This window comes from Pagrus major, chromosome 9 (assembly GCF_040436345.1).
Source record: "Pagrus major chromosome 9, Pma_NU_1.0".
Taxonomy (NCBI): domain Eukaryota; kingdom Metazoa; phylum Chordata; class Actinopteri; order Spariformes; family Sparidae; genus Pagrus; species Pagrus major.
The window spans coordinates 18,364,296-18,382,571 of NC_133223.1; the positions used below are offsets into that span (position 1 = coordinate 18,364,296).

An 18,276-nucleotide genomic window follows, 5' to 3' on the forward strand; every position below is an offset into this window, starting at 1 on the left:
ATTAAAACAACCGATTAAAATCAAAGTTGAGCCTTTTAATTCGTTCTACATGGCAGTCGAGTTCTTAAAACCAACTTGCACAAAACACAATTTATACAAATTGATTTTATGTTGTACTTATAGCATGACATTGACACATTAGCCATTCCATAAAACAAAACAAACCAGAGGTATCTCAAAACTGGCTAACAAATAAGATTACAGTAAAAGGTTGTGGATGTACATTAAAAAAGTACATAATTTATCTAATTATGGCAGGGATCAGCATGCAAGAAATTATCAATGTTCACTTTCAGTTCGATTGCTGTAGTAAAAAATAAGTTGACAGGTAAACATCAGACATTTGCCAAACTCAGAGACGGTCCTTACAACTGTGTTTAATGACATCAAATCAAATTTAAGGAGAAAATGTCCTTGTGGGCAAAATAAAGACACTTGAAGGATCTTTTGTTGCAGTAAAATCTTGAATCTGCTTTTTACAAACAGTCTGAAAGGTTAACTTTTGTAAAGCCAAAATATAATTTACAAAAGAATCCACAAGAAACAAAAAACAGCCTTCAAACTGACTTCCTCTTTCTCTGGTCGTGTACAATTAAAAGAAAGTCTTCTCCTTTTTCTAAACCGACCATGCAGCCTCAGCTCCCCATCAACAGTGTAACACACTTAAAAGGGGGACAAATACACAACTTCCATTCAGTGACAAATTGAATTTTAGCCAAAGCTCACATGATGCTACAAGTCTGTCACTGCTGCTATTTCTCTTTTCTAGCATCTGTTGCAATTTCACAGTTTTTCACTTAGACTTTTATATCACGTTAGCTTTGGCTGAGTTTTTTGCACTGAATGAGGATTGTGAATAAGTCCTTCTTTAAATGGAAAGCTGGTGTTGCACACTACACGTATAGTGGGTATAAAATAGGGACTTCAAAGCTCCCCAATCTACTCCTTTAGGATGTCGTCAGTCACTGTCAGAGCTGGAACTAGAGCTCGATTTATTCCTCTTGCTGTCGTTTCTGTCTCTGCCTTTCGTACTATCTGGTCTTGGTTTAGACAGACTCCGTCTGTCTTTGGACTTGGAGGTACTATTCCCTCTGCTCCGTCTGGAATCTGGGCTCTTCTGACTCTTCCTCTTCTTGTCTCTATCGCTCTCCGAGCTGCTGCTGCGTCTTCTCCTTTGGTTGGCAGTGTCTCTGTCTCTGTCCTTCCTATGAGATGACCGATCTTTGCTGTGGTCTCTCTTGTTGCTCTTGCTTCTGGAGCGCCTGCTTCTGTGCGAGTCTCTCGGCTTGTTTCTGTCTGGACTTCTTGTTCGGCGGTCCTTATCCCTCGATGTTCCTCGCTTCTTATTCTCTCTTTCACTGTTGTGTCGTCTGTCCTGACTCCTGCTGCGCTCTCTGCCCCTTTCTCTCTCTTTTTCTCGTCTTTCTTCTTTGTCTTTTGACGCTGCAGGTCTACTCCTATCCCTGTTCCTGCTACCAGATCTGTGCCCATCTTTTGTGCTTGTTCTTTCCTTGCTTCGTGACTTTGTCCTAGTTCTCTCACCATTTCTTCCTTTGGCGTCTTCCCTATGCTTTTTATCAGACTCTTGACCTTTATTTCTATCTTTACTATGATCAGATTCAGACTCCTTTTCTTTCTTTTTAGCATCTCGATCTTTGCTCTTTGAGCGACCTCTTCTGTCATCACTTTTATGCTTGTGATCCTTCTCTCGGCTTTTTGACCTCCTCCTCTTGTCTCTGCTTTTACTGCGGCTTTGAGATGTATCCCTTTTCTTTGCCTTGTGTTTACTATGCTTCTCATCCTTCTCGCCAGTGTCCTCTTCTTTGCTTTTGGATCTACGTGACCGAGTTTTCTTTTCTTTTTTACCCTCTGCTGGGTTTTCAGAGGTGCGCCTCTCTCTTCTCGGACCTTTAGCAGCCTCACCCTTGTCGTCATTCATGTCACCTCTGTGAAATTAAGTGCAGAGTAAATATCACCAACAGAAGATAACAACTGACACCAGGAAACAATAAGTAATAAGTCAAAATGAGGTTATCTTACTTGTCACCCTTAATCCAGCGCTCTCCAGTGACTGCCCTCATCCTCTGACGGTGCATCTCCTGACGCCAGCGTGGAGGAGTTTCACTACGCCGAAAGCGATCTCTCGATCTTGAACGAGAGCGTGACGGAGTCCGGTACCACTGGATGGGAGAAACAACAAAGCACTTACTGACTGGAAATATAAAGTCTGCAATCAAAACCTGTTTAAATGTTAAAATGTAATTTTATGTGTCACTGCTTTATATGAGCAACTTCAAGTATTCCAATCTAATTAAACGCAATGTGCACCTACCCTTGGACCCCTGCCTTTTATCTTCCTCCCAGATCGTGTCATCACCAGTCTTCTGTGATATGATGACTGAGAATTATATGTTGTGCCAGTACTAGAGAGAAAAAAACAGAAACAAGGCATGAAAATTAACAAAAAAATGTTTTCGATGTTTGACATGACAGCCGTTTTTCATTCAAACTAACCTCTCTCTTGGCCTTTCCTCTTTATTTCGCGGATCCTTTTCAGCCTCCTCATTTGACTTCTGGACCGCCTGGGGGCTCCTCCTCATGAGGAATCGATTCTCTGGGATGGGTGGGATTTCTTCAGGACGTACTGTAGATGTAACCACCTCCTCTTGCTCTTTTTCTTCAGCACTTTCAGCCTCTGACCTAGGGAAGCATAGCAGCTCAGAATAAAGGACTAGGTACTGTATATGCTTTAGGTGGGTTAAGTGTAGTAATAAATTAGGTACCTTTTCTTTTCCTTCTTCTTCTTTTTCTTTTTCAGCTTTTTTGCCTTCTTTTTCTTCTTCTTTGATTCCTTCTCCGATTCTTCAGAATCAGAGGAGGATTCTGATGAGCTCTCAGAGTCGCTGGAGCTGCTGCTGGAGCTGGAAGATGCTCGCTCTTTCTTTTTTTCATCTTTTTTTGCTGCAAACATTTAAGAGTCTGTCAGATGCACTGCTATATACAATCTAAAATCTGTATCTGCTCAAAAACAGTGGCAGAAAAACCAAGGACTGAAAATGCTTCCATACAAACAAACCTTTAGATTTTGGGACAAGCTCTCCACAGTTCATCACTTTCACATCAGCATATGGCCTGCTGTTAGGGTCCGTTTTCTGGTTCTCCATAGTTTGAACAACCTCTTGGCCAGAAATCACATGACCAAAAACCACATGGACACTGAGAAAACAAAAAAGTGATGAGCTTTATCTATGTTGATTCGCGCCAAGCAAAATATATTGTGTGCACATTAAATCAGTAAGAATTTCAGATGCAATCAAGCAGCACTTACCCATCCAGGTGTGGCGAGGGCTTTGTTGTTCTGAAGTGTCACAGCAGAAAAAAGAATTATTAATATTTGTATGGCTACAAAATGATCTAATAATAGCATATACTAGCATCAAATCTATAACATACAGTAATAAACATAGTGCTTACATGAAAAACTGTGATCCATTTGTATCTTTGCCCCGATTGGCCATAGACAGCAGGTACTCCTTGTTGTGTTTAATTGCAAAGCTTTCATCTGGGGGAAAAGGAGAAGATTGTACTGCCATCTTGAAGCCAACGTCGGTTTGGATAACAAGTGACAGCTCTGACAGTGGCCTCTTTACCTTCAAAAAAGCCTCCATAGATGGATTCGCCTCCTCTTCCGTTACCTACGATGTCAGAGAATAAATAAAACATAAGCAAGGAGGAAAGACATATTTACGGTCATATAAAACATCTGTTGATTAGTGGTTATTCAAATAGAATTGGTTGGATTGATGTTACACTTTAGTTGATGCTTTCATTATTAAATGCTGACACCATCTGCATACGTAGCAGGTAAAAACTGACAGATTTTTGGTGCTAATTACATGGACAGACTCACAGTAAGAAACTATATCCTCCCCTTCTTTGAAATGGACCATATTTGGACTTGTCTACCAGCGCTAAGCTACGTAAATCATTGACAACCATTAACTTTTTATGAACTCACCTTCACTGAAGTCTCCTCCTTGAATCATGAAGTCTTTCACAATCCGATGGAAGAGACACCCTTTGTAGTGCAGGGGTTTCTGAGTTCCTTTGCCGATGCCTTTCTCACCTGAATAAAACCAAAGTACGAATCAGTGTTGAAAACCGTGTCATGGAAGGTTTTTACATATTCTTGTGGAGAAAATAGAGTTTTCACCTGTGCAGAGACATCTGAAGTTTTCACAAGTTTTGGGACAGATGTCTGAGAAGAGCTCCACCACAACTCTGCCGACTGAAGAAAGAGTATTGTTATTTAATTTTCTTTATTGTTATAATAAATTACCTTCACTTGTCAGTTCATTGGGTATGTCTAGCTAAAATCAGTGCAGTCTGATACAACATCCTTGCAAGGTGTCCTACTGAAACCCTACAAGAGTGGTGTTGATGCAACTTTATGAGTATTCTGTAGTTTGCGGTGCAGATAAAATGTATTGCATTAAATTAACAACAGCAACACAAACTATATCCTCTGAAATTATTTTACAGTTTAATCAACACATTTCTAAAATAGTTTCAACGAAAACGGATCTGTATAACATTAATTGGGGGCATTTGTTGCATGGCTTTCGTATAGGACTGCACAGATTATCTAATAAACTAACAACTAAGTCAGAGGTTTCTGTCTTACCAAGCACATTACTGATTCCGATGTCAAGGAAGCAGCGAGCGCGCTGAACCTTGATCCCCATGATCACCTCTACTGATCAAACACCTGGAGGAGAGAAACAGATAACACAAAGATGAATGTCAAGAAAGCTATTGATGACTTGATGCCAGCAGGATGTCATTTAAAAGGGGGTTTAGCTCGAATATCCTGCATACCTACATGGCATAACCAGTTCAACGGCGGCTTTAAATGTTATTAATAACCAGATATTGCAAGATAAATAATAAACATGTTGACTACAAATGTTTTCAGATCATTGACAGGTTATTATATTAATTAGACGAACGTCACTGACTGGGTTATATGCAAATTAGACTAGCTAACGCTGATGTCCGTTTGTTTTATGACTCGCAAGCTAGCATTAGCTAACTAGCACCGCGTTCCCACTTGACCTGTGGAGCCAACTGCGAAGGTAAGTTTCATGTGCAAGTTAATAATCACAAATGCCCCTCTTCACACACTCACCAGTCTGGGTTGTATCGTTACGGTTTCACGTAGATACACGGTCACCCATAGCATCTATCTAACGCTAGGCCTGCTTGCTAATGGTTAGCATTAGCAAGTTCATCCTCGGGCAGACAACATGTAGCGTTAGAGGGCTTATTCTACATCACGTAAAACACACAATTTCACATTCACTGCACACATAATATCGTTAAGACGTGGTTAATGCAAAATCACATCACCTGGGTACCCGAAGATATCAATCCATACAGCGAACAGGTCTCACAAACGACGTAAATTAAGTTTCATTCAGCACTGGACTGACTGTTTTCTAAAGATGGCGCGGCGGGGACGTCAATGTATTTCTAGAACCGTGCGCCAGTCAACGCAGCGGGGCGCGTAGCTGGGAAATCTCTGTGTGATTTGTGCCCTGAATCCGGCCTGTCAGGCTGTGCAGCGGTCGGCCAGGCTGCTTAAATCATCCACATTACACATTCAGTCCAGTTAATGATTCAATGAGGTGTTCATCTATGTTTATTCAAATCCAAGTGGCGAAATGGAATAACTCGATTTGACCTCACATGCCAATTTTGCCACATTTGTGACCTCGCCCAACGGAGACTAGTATGAATGTAAGTCCCTGTTTTTGAATTGTGGTTTGCATGTTTAATGATTTGTGACATCTTACTTATGTCTTCTGTCTGTCTAGAGTAATAAAATGTCTTGCTGGGACTAAACAAAATAAAAAAAAACATTTAAACATTTAAAATGCGGATGGTATTCCTTGCGCATGAGCTGCTGCCTGTAAGCCAAAACCCAGGGTTATAAAATCCCCATTTTCATTACATCACTGGCTACGGAAGTGAAACATTATAGCACACATGCAGGGTAATTTTGACTTTGAATGGGAGATTTTAATGACAGTATTCTATTTGTATAAGCTTTATATAGTTTGAGTCGCTATAATCTGCAGAAATCTAGCTAAGAATCCGGCTAGCAGGTGTAATCCGGGGTGTCAGTCATTTTAGGTGATTGTTTCTCTATCCACGTGAGCATCGCGTTAGCATACTGAACTTAGCCACTATTAGCTTACCTCAGGTGCACTGAAGGAAAGTCATGAAATCTGTGAAGATGAGAGATGAAACCATCTGAACCTGAGGTCAGCATGTCATAACTACCTCACTTCACTGTCATGCAAGTGTTTTTCTATATACAGCTAAAACTGAACTTGATTTAATGAAGACATTGTGATAGAAGTTGGAATAATGTGTTTCTTTTTTGTGCTTTTTGTTCAGTTGACACAGGTCCCTCATTTAGCACCAAACATCTACCACCACCCAGACTGCAGTGTAGTGGATGTGATCTCAGCCGACTGAGCCTACCTGTTGCTTTGACATTGAGGTGGACAGTGGACACTGCTGGAACAATGAAGGCCCCAGTGTATACTTAATTTGAGCTGAGGATCTGTGGTGATGTTTCGGCTCCGGTGTGTCACCTCCTCTCTCCGGAGGCTCCTACATGGGGGCACAGTGAACCGAGACCAGGTCCTGGACCAGCTGAGGGTCTGCTCAGCTGAAGACCAGCTGTTTGACGTGGTGGGCAAGAACAAGGCCAAGCTCACAGTGAACCATGTCAGCTGTGCCGTGGGGATGCTGTGGCAGTTTCAGAAAGAGAAGCCACAACTACTCCGGACTGTCAATCTCATCAAGAGCCACCCGCAGTTCTTGACTCTGCGGGTTTTGGCGGAGAACAAAATTGCTCTTATGGATGATTTTGTGTTGGTCGACATGCTTTACAGTTTCCTCAGGTACATTAAGATACAGACACAATCAGTTTAAAGACCAACTCCACCAATTTTACACATTAAGTGTGTTCACAGGTCTTGGGGAGTACTACTGCATATGTGAAAAAAGTAATATAAAGCCTTTTGTGGCTCCAGAGGAAGCTGCATGTAATCTAATGTATTGCTTCCAGTGATGTCACTCACTGAGTGACATCACTGGAGGCAATTTATCAGATTACATGCAGCTTCCTCTGGTACTACAAAAGGCTTTATACTACTTTTATTTATATTTATATATATATATATATATATATATATATATATATATATATATATATATATATATATATATATATATATATGCAGTCATATTCCTCCAGACCTGCAAACACACTTTAATGTGTGAAATTGGTGGGGTTATCCTTTAAGTGTTATCTGATTGAATTTTAGCAATGATAACATACTGTATTATTGTCTTTTAGGTTGAATGTGGATCCACATGACACTCTTATTCAGCACCTGATTTCAGAAGCATGGCTCAGATTAGACGGGTATGATTGCACTACATTGTTTAGTTTTTTCAGTTTGTTAATGACATGTAGGGCAACTAACAATTCTTTTCATTTCTTGGTTAATCAATTACTTGTTTCGTTTATAAAATGTCAGAAAAAAGCAAAAAGGGTTGATCAGGTTTTCCCAAAGCTAGAGATGACTTCCTCAAATTTCTTGTTTCATCTGCAGTCCAAAGATATTTACAGTAGTTAACTGTCATAGAGGAGTAAAGAAACCAGAAAACAATCACATTTAAGAAGTTGGAATCACAGAATTTGGACATTTTCTTCCCTACAAAATTACTGAAACCGCTTAATCCATTATCAAAATGGTTGGTGATCAATTCAGTTGTTGACAGCTAATCAATTATTTGTTGCAGCTCTAAGTGACACTTGGAGCTGCAACTATGATTGTGATTATTTAGTAATCAGCAAATTATTTTGTCAATTAATTGTTTAATGCTAAAAAAAAAATAGTAGTTGATGCCCTCAACTGTCTTGTTCCAGCCAACAGTCCTTAACCAAAAAAATGTAAAACATAATGATATGAAACACATTAGAGAAGCTGAAACCAGTAAACGTTTGGCCATTTTTGGCTTTCCATCTTTGTTAAATTTTCTGTTGATTTCTGGATTGATCGTTTTATTGTTTCAGCACTAATGAGGTGTTAATGTTGATTTTTGCAGATTTTCAATGGCCTCCCTGTCCAAGTTTACCAACTGTCTAAGTGATCAGCAACTTCATCACAGTCCTCTAATGGGCCACATCACCAATATCGTGGATCAGAAGCTGTCGTCTGTTGATGATGCCAGGTTGGTCATGAGTCACACAAGATCAAATACCTTCAAATATAAGTACCTCTTACTGTATATTTACTCTCCGACTGTGTCTTCCCAGGATCCTGACTACACTGATGCTCGGTGTGTCGTCCCTGGCGTCTCCCCGGCTCCGGGATGCCCTCATTAACAGGACAGACCATCTCCTGGACACCATGGATGCCTCAAATTATAACACCCCGCGGAGAGTGGTGCAGTTCCTGCGCAACATAAGGCTAAGTCACCGTCCTCTTCTGGAGAAGTGCAACAAGATCCTGCTGTGCAACATTCCCATGCTGGATGCAGAAAATATCGGCATCATCATGGGGCTGTATCAGTCCCTGCAGTTCAACAACTGTGACTTCAGGCTTGCTGTTAAACAAAGACTCACAGAACTGCTTGATTCAAGCAACGATCCTTTCTCCTTCACTAGACTGTTTGTCTGTCTGGCTCCGATGGCCAGTCAGGAGATCAGAGAAAGGTTTGTAACATAATCAGTGGAGGTCTAACCCTTCACAGTAATTCTTTAGTCTCACAGGTCTTCAATGTGGTTTCATCCCTCTTAGGTTGCAGAACACTGCCCTCCTGTTGGCGGATGAGCTCAATGCACACCAGGCTCTGGCTGTAGTTGAAGCTCTCGAGGACATTCAGAGCAGGAACCTGAGCTTACTGAACAAGTAAGTTCATATCTTTGTCTTAACAGGATATCTGCAGGTCAATTTTATAAATATCAGGCCTCCAAAGTTATTCAATTTGAATATGTGAGTTAATTGCCACAAACATTGAATCTGAGTCCACATTTCTGAGGTTACAAATCAAAACTACAACTGAACCCTATACTGTCTTTTTACTATATACTTATACTCACACTCAGCTCTTGGTAAAATATAGATAAACCTAACTCAGTTTAATAACCATATTCCTACATAAAATCTGCAATGGACCAGATGTGTACAATATTTGAAAAAAGAAAAAAACTTTATTCTGAAAAGGTCTTACAAAGCATTACATGTTAGTGTCTGACACCTTTAGACACCATGTCATAGCACCTAAGAAATGGAGCCAATACATCAGCCGGTAATTTGTCACAGTTCAAGCTCAAGATTACCACATACGTCAGCTGAAAAGTAATGATAAACATCAGCACAGGAATGGCTAAAAAAATGTTGATGTACAGATTGTATATTCCTTGTTTACCTCTTCTTTAAAAAATCTAACTTAAGGGGGATCTTTTTCATAATGTTACATATATTTTGTATTTATCTCTCCTCCCCCTTTAAGCCCCTACTGATAAATTGAAATGTCTACTTAAATATTTTCTAAAATGTTTTTATTACTAAAAACTTTATTACAATTTTCCAGAATTGCATCAGTAATCCAAAGACACCTTCAGGCTTACAGGCCAGTGGAGGTGGCCAGAATCACCCAAGCCCTTCTTCTGTTGCAATACCAGAACCCCGAACTCTTCACTAAACTAAGAACTATTCTGCTCAAGTAAGTGTTTATTTGAGATGGAGTCAATTTTGCTTCACACTTTGATCAAATAAAGCATAAACTGATCACTCTTTATTTTGCAGCTTTTTGCAGCGCAGCGTCTTTCCCTACGAAGTGACCATGTTGACTCGTGTTCTGTCTATGCTGCCCTGCTCGCGGATTGAGGAGTGCGTGATCTCGCGGGTAGATGCAGTGGTGACCCAGTGCAGTCTTAGTGACCTCAGCACCATTTCTTTTGCCGTCGCCAAGTGGGTGCGTAATGATCCCTCCTACCGCCACAACACTCCCAGTAGGTACGTCCGTCTGCTGCAGACCATGAACCGCTGTGGACACGAGAGGCTGCAGACAGCCGACCGGCTGGACTTGTTGCTGGATGAGCTCAAGTTCATTTCGGGAGAGTGGTTTGAGGAAATGCTGGTTGAAGACACAATGGGGACACTGCAGAGGATGATTGACCAAATAAACTGGACAAATGTGCCTGACTTGACCCTCCTCTTAACCAGGATAAGTCACCTCTGCCCTCCCCTGATGGACCACATTGCCAGTGTGGTCATTAAAGACATTGATAAGGTGCTTTAAGAAACATCACAGTATTGTAAGTCTGCAGTAATTAAACATATATTAACTGTATTCTTCCTGTATGACTTTAAAGATTCACCACTCTGCAATATATGCCATCCTGCTGCCCTTCGCAGTCCTGAATTATGATCCTGTACAAGCAGACGAGCTGTATGATATTTGTATCGAGCGCGTCATTCCTCATATCAGTAAGTGAATCAGTTTACACATTTTCTTTTCTTAGTTTAAGCTTACACTTAAAGCTTGTCTTTGTGTTTGTAGGCTCCCTTGACCCACATCTGCTGGTTTTCTTGGCGTACTGCTTGGCTTTGGCTGACTGTTTCCCCGAGGAAGTTGTCAGAGAAATCTTCACTTTAGACTTCCTGGGAAAGCTGGATGCCCAACTAGAAAGTACGTCCCCACTTGGCTTATAATTGTACGAGTTGTCGGTTACTGTTTGTAAGCACACCAAAAAAGCAACCAGCTCAAAGAGCAAAAAAAGAGAGAGAGCAGCTGTGGTCGAGTATCATAAGCAAGAACAAAGCACTGAATCAGAAATAAAACTTTTGATAAAGGTAAAATGTCTCAAAACATACCAGAATGCACAACCCTGCATGAAGGTGCCTCATATCCAGATTTTGTGTGAACGCAGCCGAAGTACAGGCTCCATCCTGTCCACTGGGCTTTCTGCTCTGTGTGCCTGTGTAGCTCAGCCCCGCCCTCAGTCAAACAGACACATGAACCTGAAGCTACGTATAAACATGACACAGACTGAGAGCAGAGAAGAGAGACAGCGATGTAACTAGTTTGATACCATTTAAAATAATCCCGACCTTGCACCATTATTGGCGGTCTACACACCACACCACACCACCAAAGGTTGATGCCTAGAAACGTCCCGAAAAAATTACTAAGACAAAATAGTCAGAGAGACGAGTCTGTGGAGATACAGACACCACCACATATTTCTAGTGGGTCATGACTTACTTTTGTATGAGTCTATACATTGTTTGTTTTTTTTAGGAAAATCCTGCATAGTGTACTATTTAAATATAATTGTTTCTATGCATTAGCAGCAAAGTATTCAAGCAGTCTATACTTGTTTAATAGGACTAATGTAACTCTTCCCCTTACTTCTTACAGTCGTTCCTGATGTCCTTAACATGCGCACCAGACTGCGCCTCATGGACCTCAATCGGGCCGTGTGTCTCCAGTGTCCTGAGTTCCAGGTGCCGTGGTTTCATGAGCGCTACTGCCAGCAGTTGCAAAAGAAAGGTATATAGAGATGCACAGAGAAACTGTTTTCTATTTCAGGTGGGTTTTTAAAAAAGGAAGATTTCTGTAATTCATTTAAATAATTTCATTTTCCTGTTTTAAATGTTTTTAGGGAGTGGTTCAGGCAGTCCTGCGCAGCAGCAAATCCACAAAATGCTGGGTGAAGTTCTCGATGGCATGAACCGTGTTCGAGTTGCAGTTGTCACCCCATATTTTTACACCATAGGTGAGTAATAGTGGGTAATTTTCCATCTTAGCATTAAAGACTGATTGATCAAATTTAATAAAAAATTTTCTCTTCTTTCTGCAAAAGTCTTCTGAAAAAAGAAAGCGATCACAAAGTAAAAACAGTGTATGAGTGGTATGCTACAGTTTGCAGTCTGGTAGTGTGAGATTGTACTAAATATAGGATAAAACACTCTAGAAGTGCAGAAGTGTCACATCCATTTGGTCAAAGGTAAACAAACCTTGGCTTGAGATCGCACAGAAACAGGAAATGCAGGCTCAGATTTGTCCATCATATGGGCTTCAGAAGAAGTGAATAGCAAACAGAGCGAATATTCGTGGGGCAGAAGTGTAATATGGCCTTATTTTGTCTTCTCAGACTTTGAATGCATTCTGGACAGAAACCTGCGGCCGTTGCCTTACAGTGAGCCGAGAGCACTGCAGATCTCAGACAGAGGAAAGGTTCACTGGGGGAGGAACTCCGTGGAGAACATCAGGGAGGAGCTGCCACCTGGAGCTCAGCGGTACAGATATATCTGAAAACACTTAGAATACTAAAGATGAATAATGAGACCACTCAGAAATGAAATATGTTTGACGCTCTGTTTCTACTCATCCCTCAGAGTTGCTGTGGACTTCCTTGATGCAAAGACCTTCTGCAAGAACTCTCACCGCATGAAAGGTGAAGCTCTGATGAGAAAAAGACACCTTGAAATTCTGGGATACCGCCTGGTTCAGGTGAGGAAACAAAGATTTCACATGGTGTTTACGTGGTGTCTAACACTGAATCATACTAAACGTCAGTGATATTGCAGAAGACCCTCAGACGGTGAAATAATTTGTTTTATTTACAGATCCCTCACTTTGAATGGAACTCTATGGAGCTCTCGACACAGGACGCCTGGAAGGAATATCTGAGGAAGAAAATATTTAAAGAGCGTTCTTCTTGAAGGACCTATTTATTGAATAATGAAAGTCATGTTACATTCAGCACTGAGCTTTGTTTGCTTTGGAGAATTATGAGGTTGAACAACTGAACAGTTTTAAGAACTATGTTGATATACATGAAGTGCTCCTTATTTTTAGTTATTGAGCAAAAGTTGACATGGATCTACCTCATTCATGTTGAGTGAGATTGTATATTATGTGCTTTCGTATTAAAATTAGTATTTTAAAGAAAATTGTAAGGTGTGAGTCTATTTTTTATATCGAACATTGGGGTTTTATCAGTGTTGCTTAACAACTAACTTGATGTTTTATATGACTTATCACAACTAAAGATTAAGGGCCTGACATTTTACTTATTTGTATATTATGTGTTTTGTTTGCAAATAACATGTTACTGTTGAAAGTGGTGGAAGAATACGTTTACTCAAGTAGTGCACTTTAGTACAAATTCGTATTTGAGTATTTCCATTTTTTCTTCTACTCCCTAACCCAAATATTGTACTTATTACTCCACTACATTTGTCTGATAGTTTTAGTTACTTTTCCTTTTACACCATGTATCTGCTAATTTGCTGATCTTCAATTTTTTTGGTAAACTGAAGGATAAGGTGTCCCCTTTTTATAAGAGAACTGTCCTACATCTAAGCTGACAAAACTATTTAAAGCCCTTTTGGATTAGCAGGAAAATACATTGACTCAAAGCTGAAATAAGCTGGTTTTTCTCACGAAAAGGTTTGTGGTTCTCACAGGATAGCAACGCTACAAACATATGATGTCATAAAATATCATGCATTGCTGCAGAGTAAACTGACCAACATTATATAAAGTAGTTAGAATGAGCTCAACATCTACAGCAGTAAAATGCAACATGCACATTAGTGCTGCAGTAATATTAATCCAAAAACGTCAGATGTAATAGTGAAACACTGACAGGGAACATTTTATTGCAGAATGAGTATTTTTACTTGATACTTGAAGTATATTCTAATGATAATTGCATTTGCTGAAGTAAGAAGAAAAAATAAACACTGAAGGAAAGGCAAACGAAAAAGCATAATAGGTCTCCTTTGAGGAAGTCAACAGCATAGCATGTACCAAGGTTCAAAATTAACATCAGCTGATATATCTGGCCACTAATCTGCAGACATGGGGACAAAGGGGGACACAATTTCTGACCTTGTATAACATCAATACATATGTATGTACTTTTTTCTTGTATGTAGAAAAAAATCTAAAATGTCAAATAGACACATTGAATCTGTGGAAGATATTTTAATATTGAACAGTTTTGAGTTACACGTTGTAACTGGAATAACAGGAAACTCTACAGTATGCAAGCGTTTACCAGATAATAGCAATAAAACTCACATTAATGGGTGGAAGTCGAGTGGTGGGGAATTCGTCAATGAGTGATATGTTTTAGAAGGTCAGAAACAACAATAACGTCTGGTCCAAACAACAGTGACTGTTCAGTTTTAGACTTCAATGACTTCCTGTATGAGTAATAAAGAACTCATAGAACAGCCAAAGGAGACATGTGCCTGATATGTTAAAATGTTGAATGAGCCACTAAATAAGAGCATGTACATCATATTCTTGCATACAGCAGTAAATTGAAAGTCCCTCGTATGTCCCTGGACTGTTGTTACAGTTTGGGCATTTTGGCGGCATTCAGACGCATCGACACAACAGAGGCTCCGGCTGCATAACGCATCTCTCTAATCATGCCAGTCCACTGTTTCTTGTCTTCTTCATACCTGGTAAGACAGTGAAAACAAGTTACCATCATACAGTGTATGAGGGGGGTCATCACTGTGAAAGAAAGTGAACAAGACAAATTCTATCATTTACGTACTGCCAAATGTCGATGATTTCACTGGGTGCACACTCTTTGTTCTCGTTCTCCACAATGGCGAAGCCACCTACAGCGTACAACGAGCCTCCACAGCTGACCAGGTTCACTGAGCTCCTCTCCTGGGGAAAATCTGGGAAGGGTGACCACCTGCAACAAAGTGCATTCAGCTGTATTAATGTGACATCTCCATGTCGTGTTTTATTTGTCCTTAAATACCTCAGAGTTTCTTTTTACTTTTTTATATTATTTTGTGTTAGTCCAACAATTTCCTATTTTCATTGAGCGGTCAGGACAATTATGGGAAGAAGAAAGAAAGCATCAACATTATATCTGTTACACTACACAGTTCTTTTTTTTTTTTTTAATTAAAGCAAAGATTTTGGCCCTGTTTTTCTAAATTGCTCTTTTAATAACATTTAGCCTATAAAATTAAATAGCTTTAAAAATGGAGGACTTCTAATAGAGTATTTGTATATTACTGCATTTCTACTTTCAAATAAAGCTGCTAAGAGGAACTTTCAAACAGTGTAAAAACAATATGAGCACCACCGGCTCCTGTGGTAAAAATCTTGATCTGCTGGCGCGTGTTTCGGAAGCAAGTGAAAGAAAGATGAAAAATACTTATATTACTTACATTATTTTCTATGAGTTAAAAAATCCTTGTGGTAAGTTCTAGTAAGTTTGTTTGTGTGCCTTATATCTTATGTTTTTTTCTTTCTTTTCTAAATGTCTGTATATAATGTTCTCTTTAAAACTCAAAAAGCCTTCAAATTTAGAGTCAAAGTAAATTTGACTGAAATTCATTTGAACATGGTTAAGTTATATTCAGAATTGAAAATGACCTATAATAATTTACAATATAGCTGATATATGCCTTCAACAATGAAAAGTATGAGCAAAAAACTTAATCAAATAGATATTGGTATCAGAGAAAAACAACAACCTCTTGTACAATTTGAGGGGCCTCTACTTATTGTAATAATAAACGTACTTGTTGGTTCCAAAGTCGTAGGCTTCACATGAACCTGTGAGGCCGTCTTCTGTAACTCCTCCAGCGACAACAATCTTCCCGTTGTGGATAACTGCAGCAAACATCGACCTGGCTGTCTTCATTGAGGCCACCTCCTTCCACTCTGACTTCTTGTGGTTGTATGCAAACATCTTATTGGTTGCTTTACTTTAACAGAGAGGAAAAAAATGATTCCCAACAAAGTTAATGTCATGTAAAATCAGATTTTGACTTCATATAAAATCTAATGGCGTTGCAGTCTTACTTGTCATCTGTTTTGCCTCCGATACAGTACACCAGCCCGTTCTCAGAGACCACACAGTGGCCGTGGATTTTCAAAGGCAACTTCTTAGTTTCAGTCCACTTCATTTTTCTAAAAATGGCAGATAAAGTCATGTGTTCAACAATAAAAATACAGCACATATCTAAATGGTTGGTGTGCTGAACTTACTCAGTGTCATAGCACAGTACAGTGTCATGAGACTCATCGGACTGTAAATCTTTTCCTGCCACAGCAAAGATGAGATTTTCAAACTCCCCCATCGCAAACAAACACCTGGGGGAGGGCATGGGTGGCAGAGCAGTCCAGTCAGCAGCCAGACTGTCCAACTGAAAAACACATTTGAAGATATTTTTGACAAACCAATTTACTTCTGATGTGTTCAGTGCATCTGCAATGTAAATAAAATGTCTATACCTGGTAGAGGTAACACTGCAATGGGTTTTCTTTGTTCTCTTCATCTACAAACAGCCCCCCCACAACATACAGATTGTTCTTCTTCGATATCACACTGACGTGGTTTCGGGGGACCTGTTCTGCCATGGCAGCAAGAAAACATTCGTTCTCCTGGGCGTCATAGGCCACAGCAGCAGTGTCATTGATCATAAGGATCACGTCTTTGGCGTACATGCCGTATCTGCGGTTATTGTTCAGATAGCCAGGCAGCTTTCCCTCCTCTCCTTCCTCGTCTCCTTTTTCACTTTTAGGAAGCTTCCCTGCAAATGCTTCCTTTATGTCTTTGACTTTTTTGAGAAGTTCAGGGTTAGCCTTAATGAGGTCGTCCTTCTCCACCTTTTCCTTGAAGTACTTCTCCGGGAGTAAACGGAAACGAATGTACTCGAAGGCCTCTTCTAAAGATTTCACACGCTTCTCTTTGTCTTTCCTGATCCACCTCATGAGGGTCTCAAACACCAACTCCTCTTTCTCTACATTGAGTGCATCTGCTCCAATCACAGCAATAAGTTCAGGTGGAGCAAGCTCAAGGAAGTCCTCATCCATGGCTACGCTCTCGAACCGATCTGCTATGTAATCTCGTGCTGCCATTGCCAGTCTGGCACAGTTCAGCATCAGTCCCAGCCTGTAGATGGCAAGACAGTTTTTCTTTGACAGCTTCTTCTGGAGAAAATTCACACAAACTGTGAACACTGAGGGGATCTGGAAGCGGTTGGCGACGGTCAGAATATCCTGCACATTGTCATCGTTGATGTCAATCTCTGCTGAGTACATGTAGTTTACAATCACCTCCATGATACCAGGATCCAGGTTCTCCAGAACTACCTCCTTTTTGTCCACTTCTTTGTCGTCCGGTGAGAAGAACATCTCTCGGAAAAATGGACTACAAGCTGCCAGAATGAGCCGATGGCAGGGGATGCTCCTGTCTCCAACTTTTAGGACACAGTCGATCAACTTGTTCTCATTCAGGAGCTCTTTGAGTCCATCCTGCAGCAAAGTGGTTTGAAACAGACGGAGATCTTCCCTCAAGCCTTGGGGATCCATTCTATGAGGACAGGAAGTGGATGGAAGAAGTGGGGCAGTTCACGACAGACTGGCCTAGCTGGTGAAGACAGAGAACTATAGGCAGCCAGGTCTGAAGCCACTTCAATATAACCGTGTCCCTCTAAATATAGCCAAGCATCCCATCTGTGAGGAATTCAGGTTGGCCAAACCGGAGAGCTCACACAGCTGTCATAGAGTAAAAACAACTGTGGAGCCTCGTCACCCTGGTGATTAGTAACAACATTGTTGTACGGCCACACAAAAATAACTTGTGATCTTTTCATGTCATTCACTTCTGTCTGTTTAATAGGATGGAAACAAGGAAAACAGCAAATGTGAATTCTAAAGCACAAAAAGCACAATGGCAGGAGCATTTGTTCCAGTACTTTATGTGTTCACAGATATGGATGGCATTCACTACAATCATGTGTATTCTAAGGCAGAGGTGAGACCAACTCATTTTCAGTCACAAGTAAGTCTCAAATCTTTGAACTCAAAGTCAAGACAGGCAAGTCCCAGGTCCTTAACTGAGAGGTTTGAGTCCTGAACAAGTCATAATGCACCCTTCACCAAATGTAATGCCAATGCCAAACGACAGTGTCGACTTAACGTTCTTTGTGCAAATTCAAATGTGAATGAAGTTGGAAGTTGTTGCGTCTGTCTGCAATTTCTGACCCTTACATGTTGCAATTTGTTTTTTATTGCCCACCATAGTTTTTGTTCACTTAGAGATAATTGTACTTCCATTATCTGCTTCTTTATAAATCTACTCCACTACATATTGGGGACAAATATTGTACTTTTTACTTCATTACTGAT

General features: G+C 40.3%; 3 protein-coding genes across 6 annotated transcripts; 1 reads left to right on the forward strand and 2 right to left on the reverse strand.

Annotated features, from left to right (window-relative positions):
- Positions 1-14: 14 nt before the first annotated feature.
- ppig (peptidylprolyl isomerase G (cyclophilin G)) lies at positions 15-5,509 on the reverse strand. Its single transcript, XM_073473531.1, has 13 exons — positions 5,410-5,509; positions 4,685-4,768; positions 4,214-4,288; positions 4,019-4,126; positions 3,651-3,695; positions 3,475-3,562; positions 3,329-3,358; positions 3,077-3,216; positions 2,784-2,961; positions 2,515-2,700; positions 2,333-2,423; positions 2,041-2,180; positions 15-1,946 (listed from the first exon to the last, which is right to left on the reverse strand). The coding sequence occupies exons 2-13, from the start codon at positions 4,743-4,745 to the stop codon at positions 959-961; spliced, it is 2,130 nt and encodes a 709-aa protein (XP_073329632.1). The 5' UTR covers positions 4,746-4,768; positions 5,410-5,509; the 3' UTR covers positions 15-958.
- On the forward strand, positions 4,944-13,049 carry fastkd1 (FAST kinase domains 1). Of its 4 annotated transcripts, none has more exons than XM_073473528.1 (15): positions 4,944-5,135; positions 6,463-6,974; positions 7,433-7,501; positions 8,188-8,313; positions 8,399-8,797; positions 8,883-8,993; positions 9,679-9,810; positions 9,894-10,380; positions 10,463-10,577; positions 10,651-10,779; positions 11,512-11,643; positions 11,756-11,869; positions 12,248-12,392; positions 12,492-12,606; positions 12,723-13,049. In XM_073473528.1, the coding sequence occupies exons 2-15, from the start codon at positions 6,640-6,642 to the stop codon at positions 12,816-12,818; spliced, it is 2,505 nt and encodes an 834-aa protein (XP_073329629.1). In that variant the 5' UTR covers positions 4,944-5,135; positions 6,463-6,639; the 3' UTR covers positions 12,819-13,049. The 4 variants fall into 4 exon arrangements, with proteins under 4 accessions (XP_073329629.1, XP_073329628.1, XP_073329627.1 ...); XM_073473527.1 differs by lacking the exon at positions 4,944-5,135 and adding an exon at positions 5,709-5,799; XM_073473526.1 differs by lacking the exon at positions 4,944-5,135 and adding an exon at positions 6,012-6,326.
- Positions 13,050-14,461: 1,412 nt separating this feature from the next.
- Positions 14,462-17,457, reverse strand: klhl41a (kelch-like family member 41a). Its single transcript, XM_073473757.1, has 6 exons — positions 16,378-17,457; positions 16,132-16,289; positions 15,946-16,053; positions 15,663-15,848; positions 14,672-14,818; positions 14,462-14,573 (listed from the first exon to the last, which is right to left on the reverse strand). The coding sequence occupies exons 1-6, from the start codon at positions 17,455-17,457 to the stop codon at positions 14,462-14,464; spliced, it is 1,791 nt and encodes a 596-aa protein (XP_073329858.1).
- Positions 17,458-18,276: the final 819 nt, after the last annotated feature.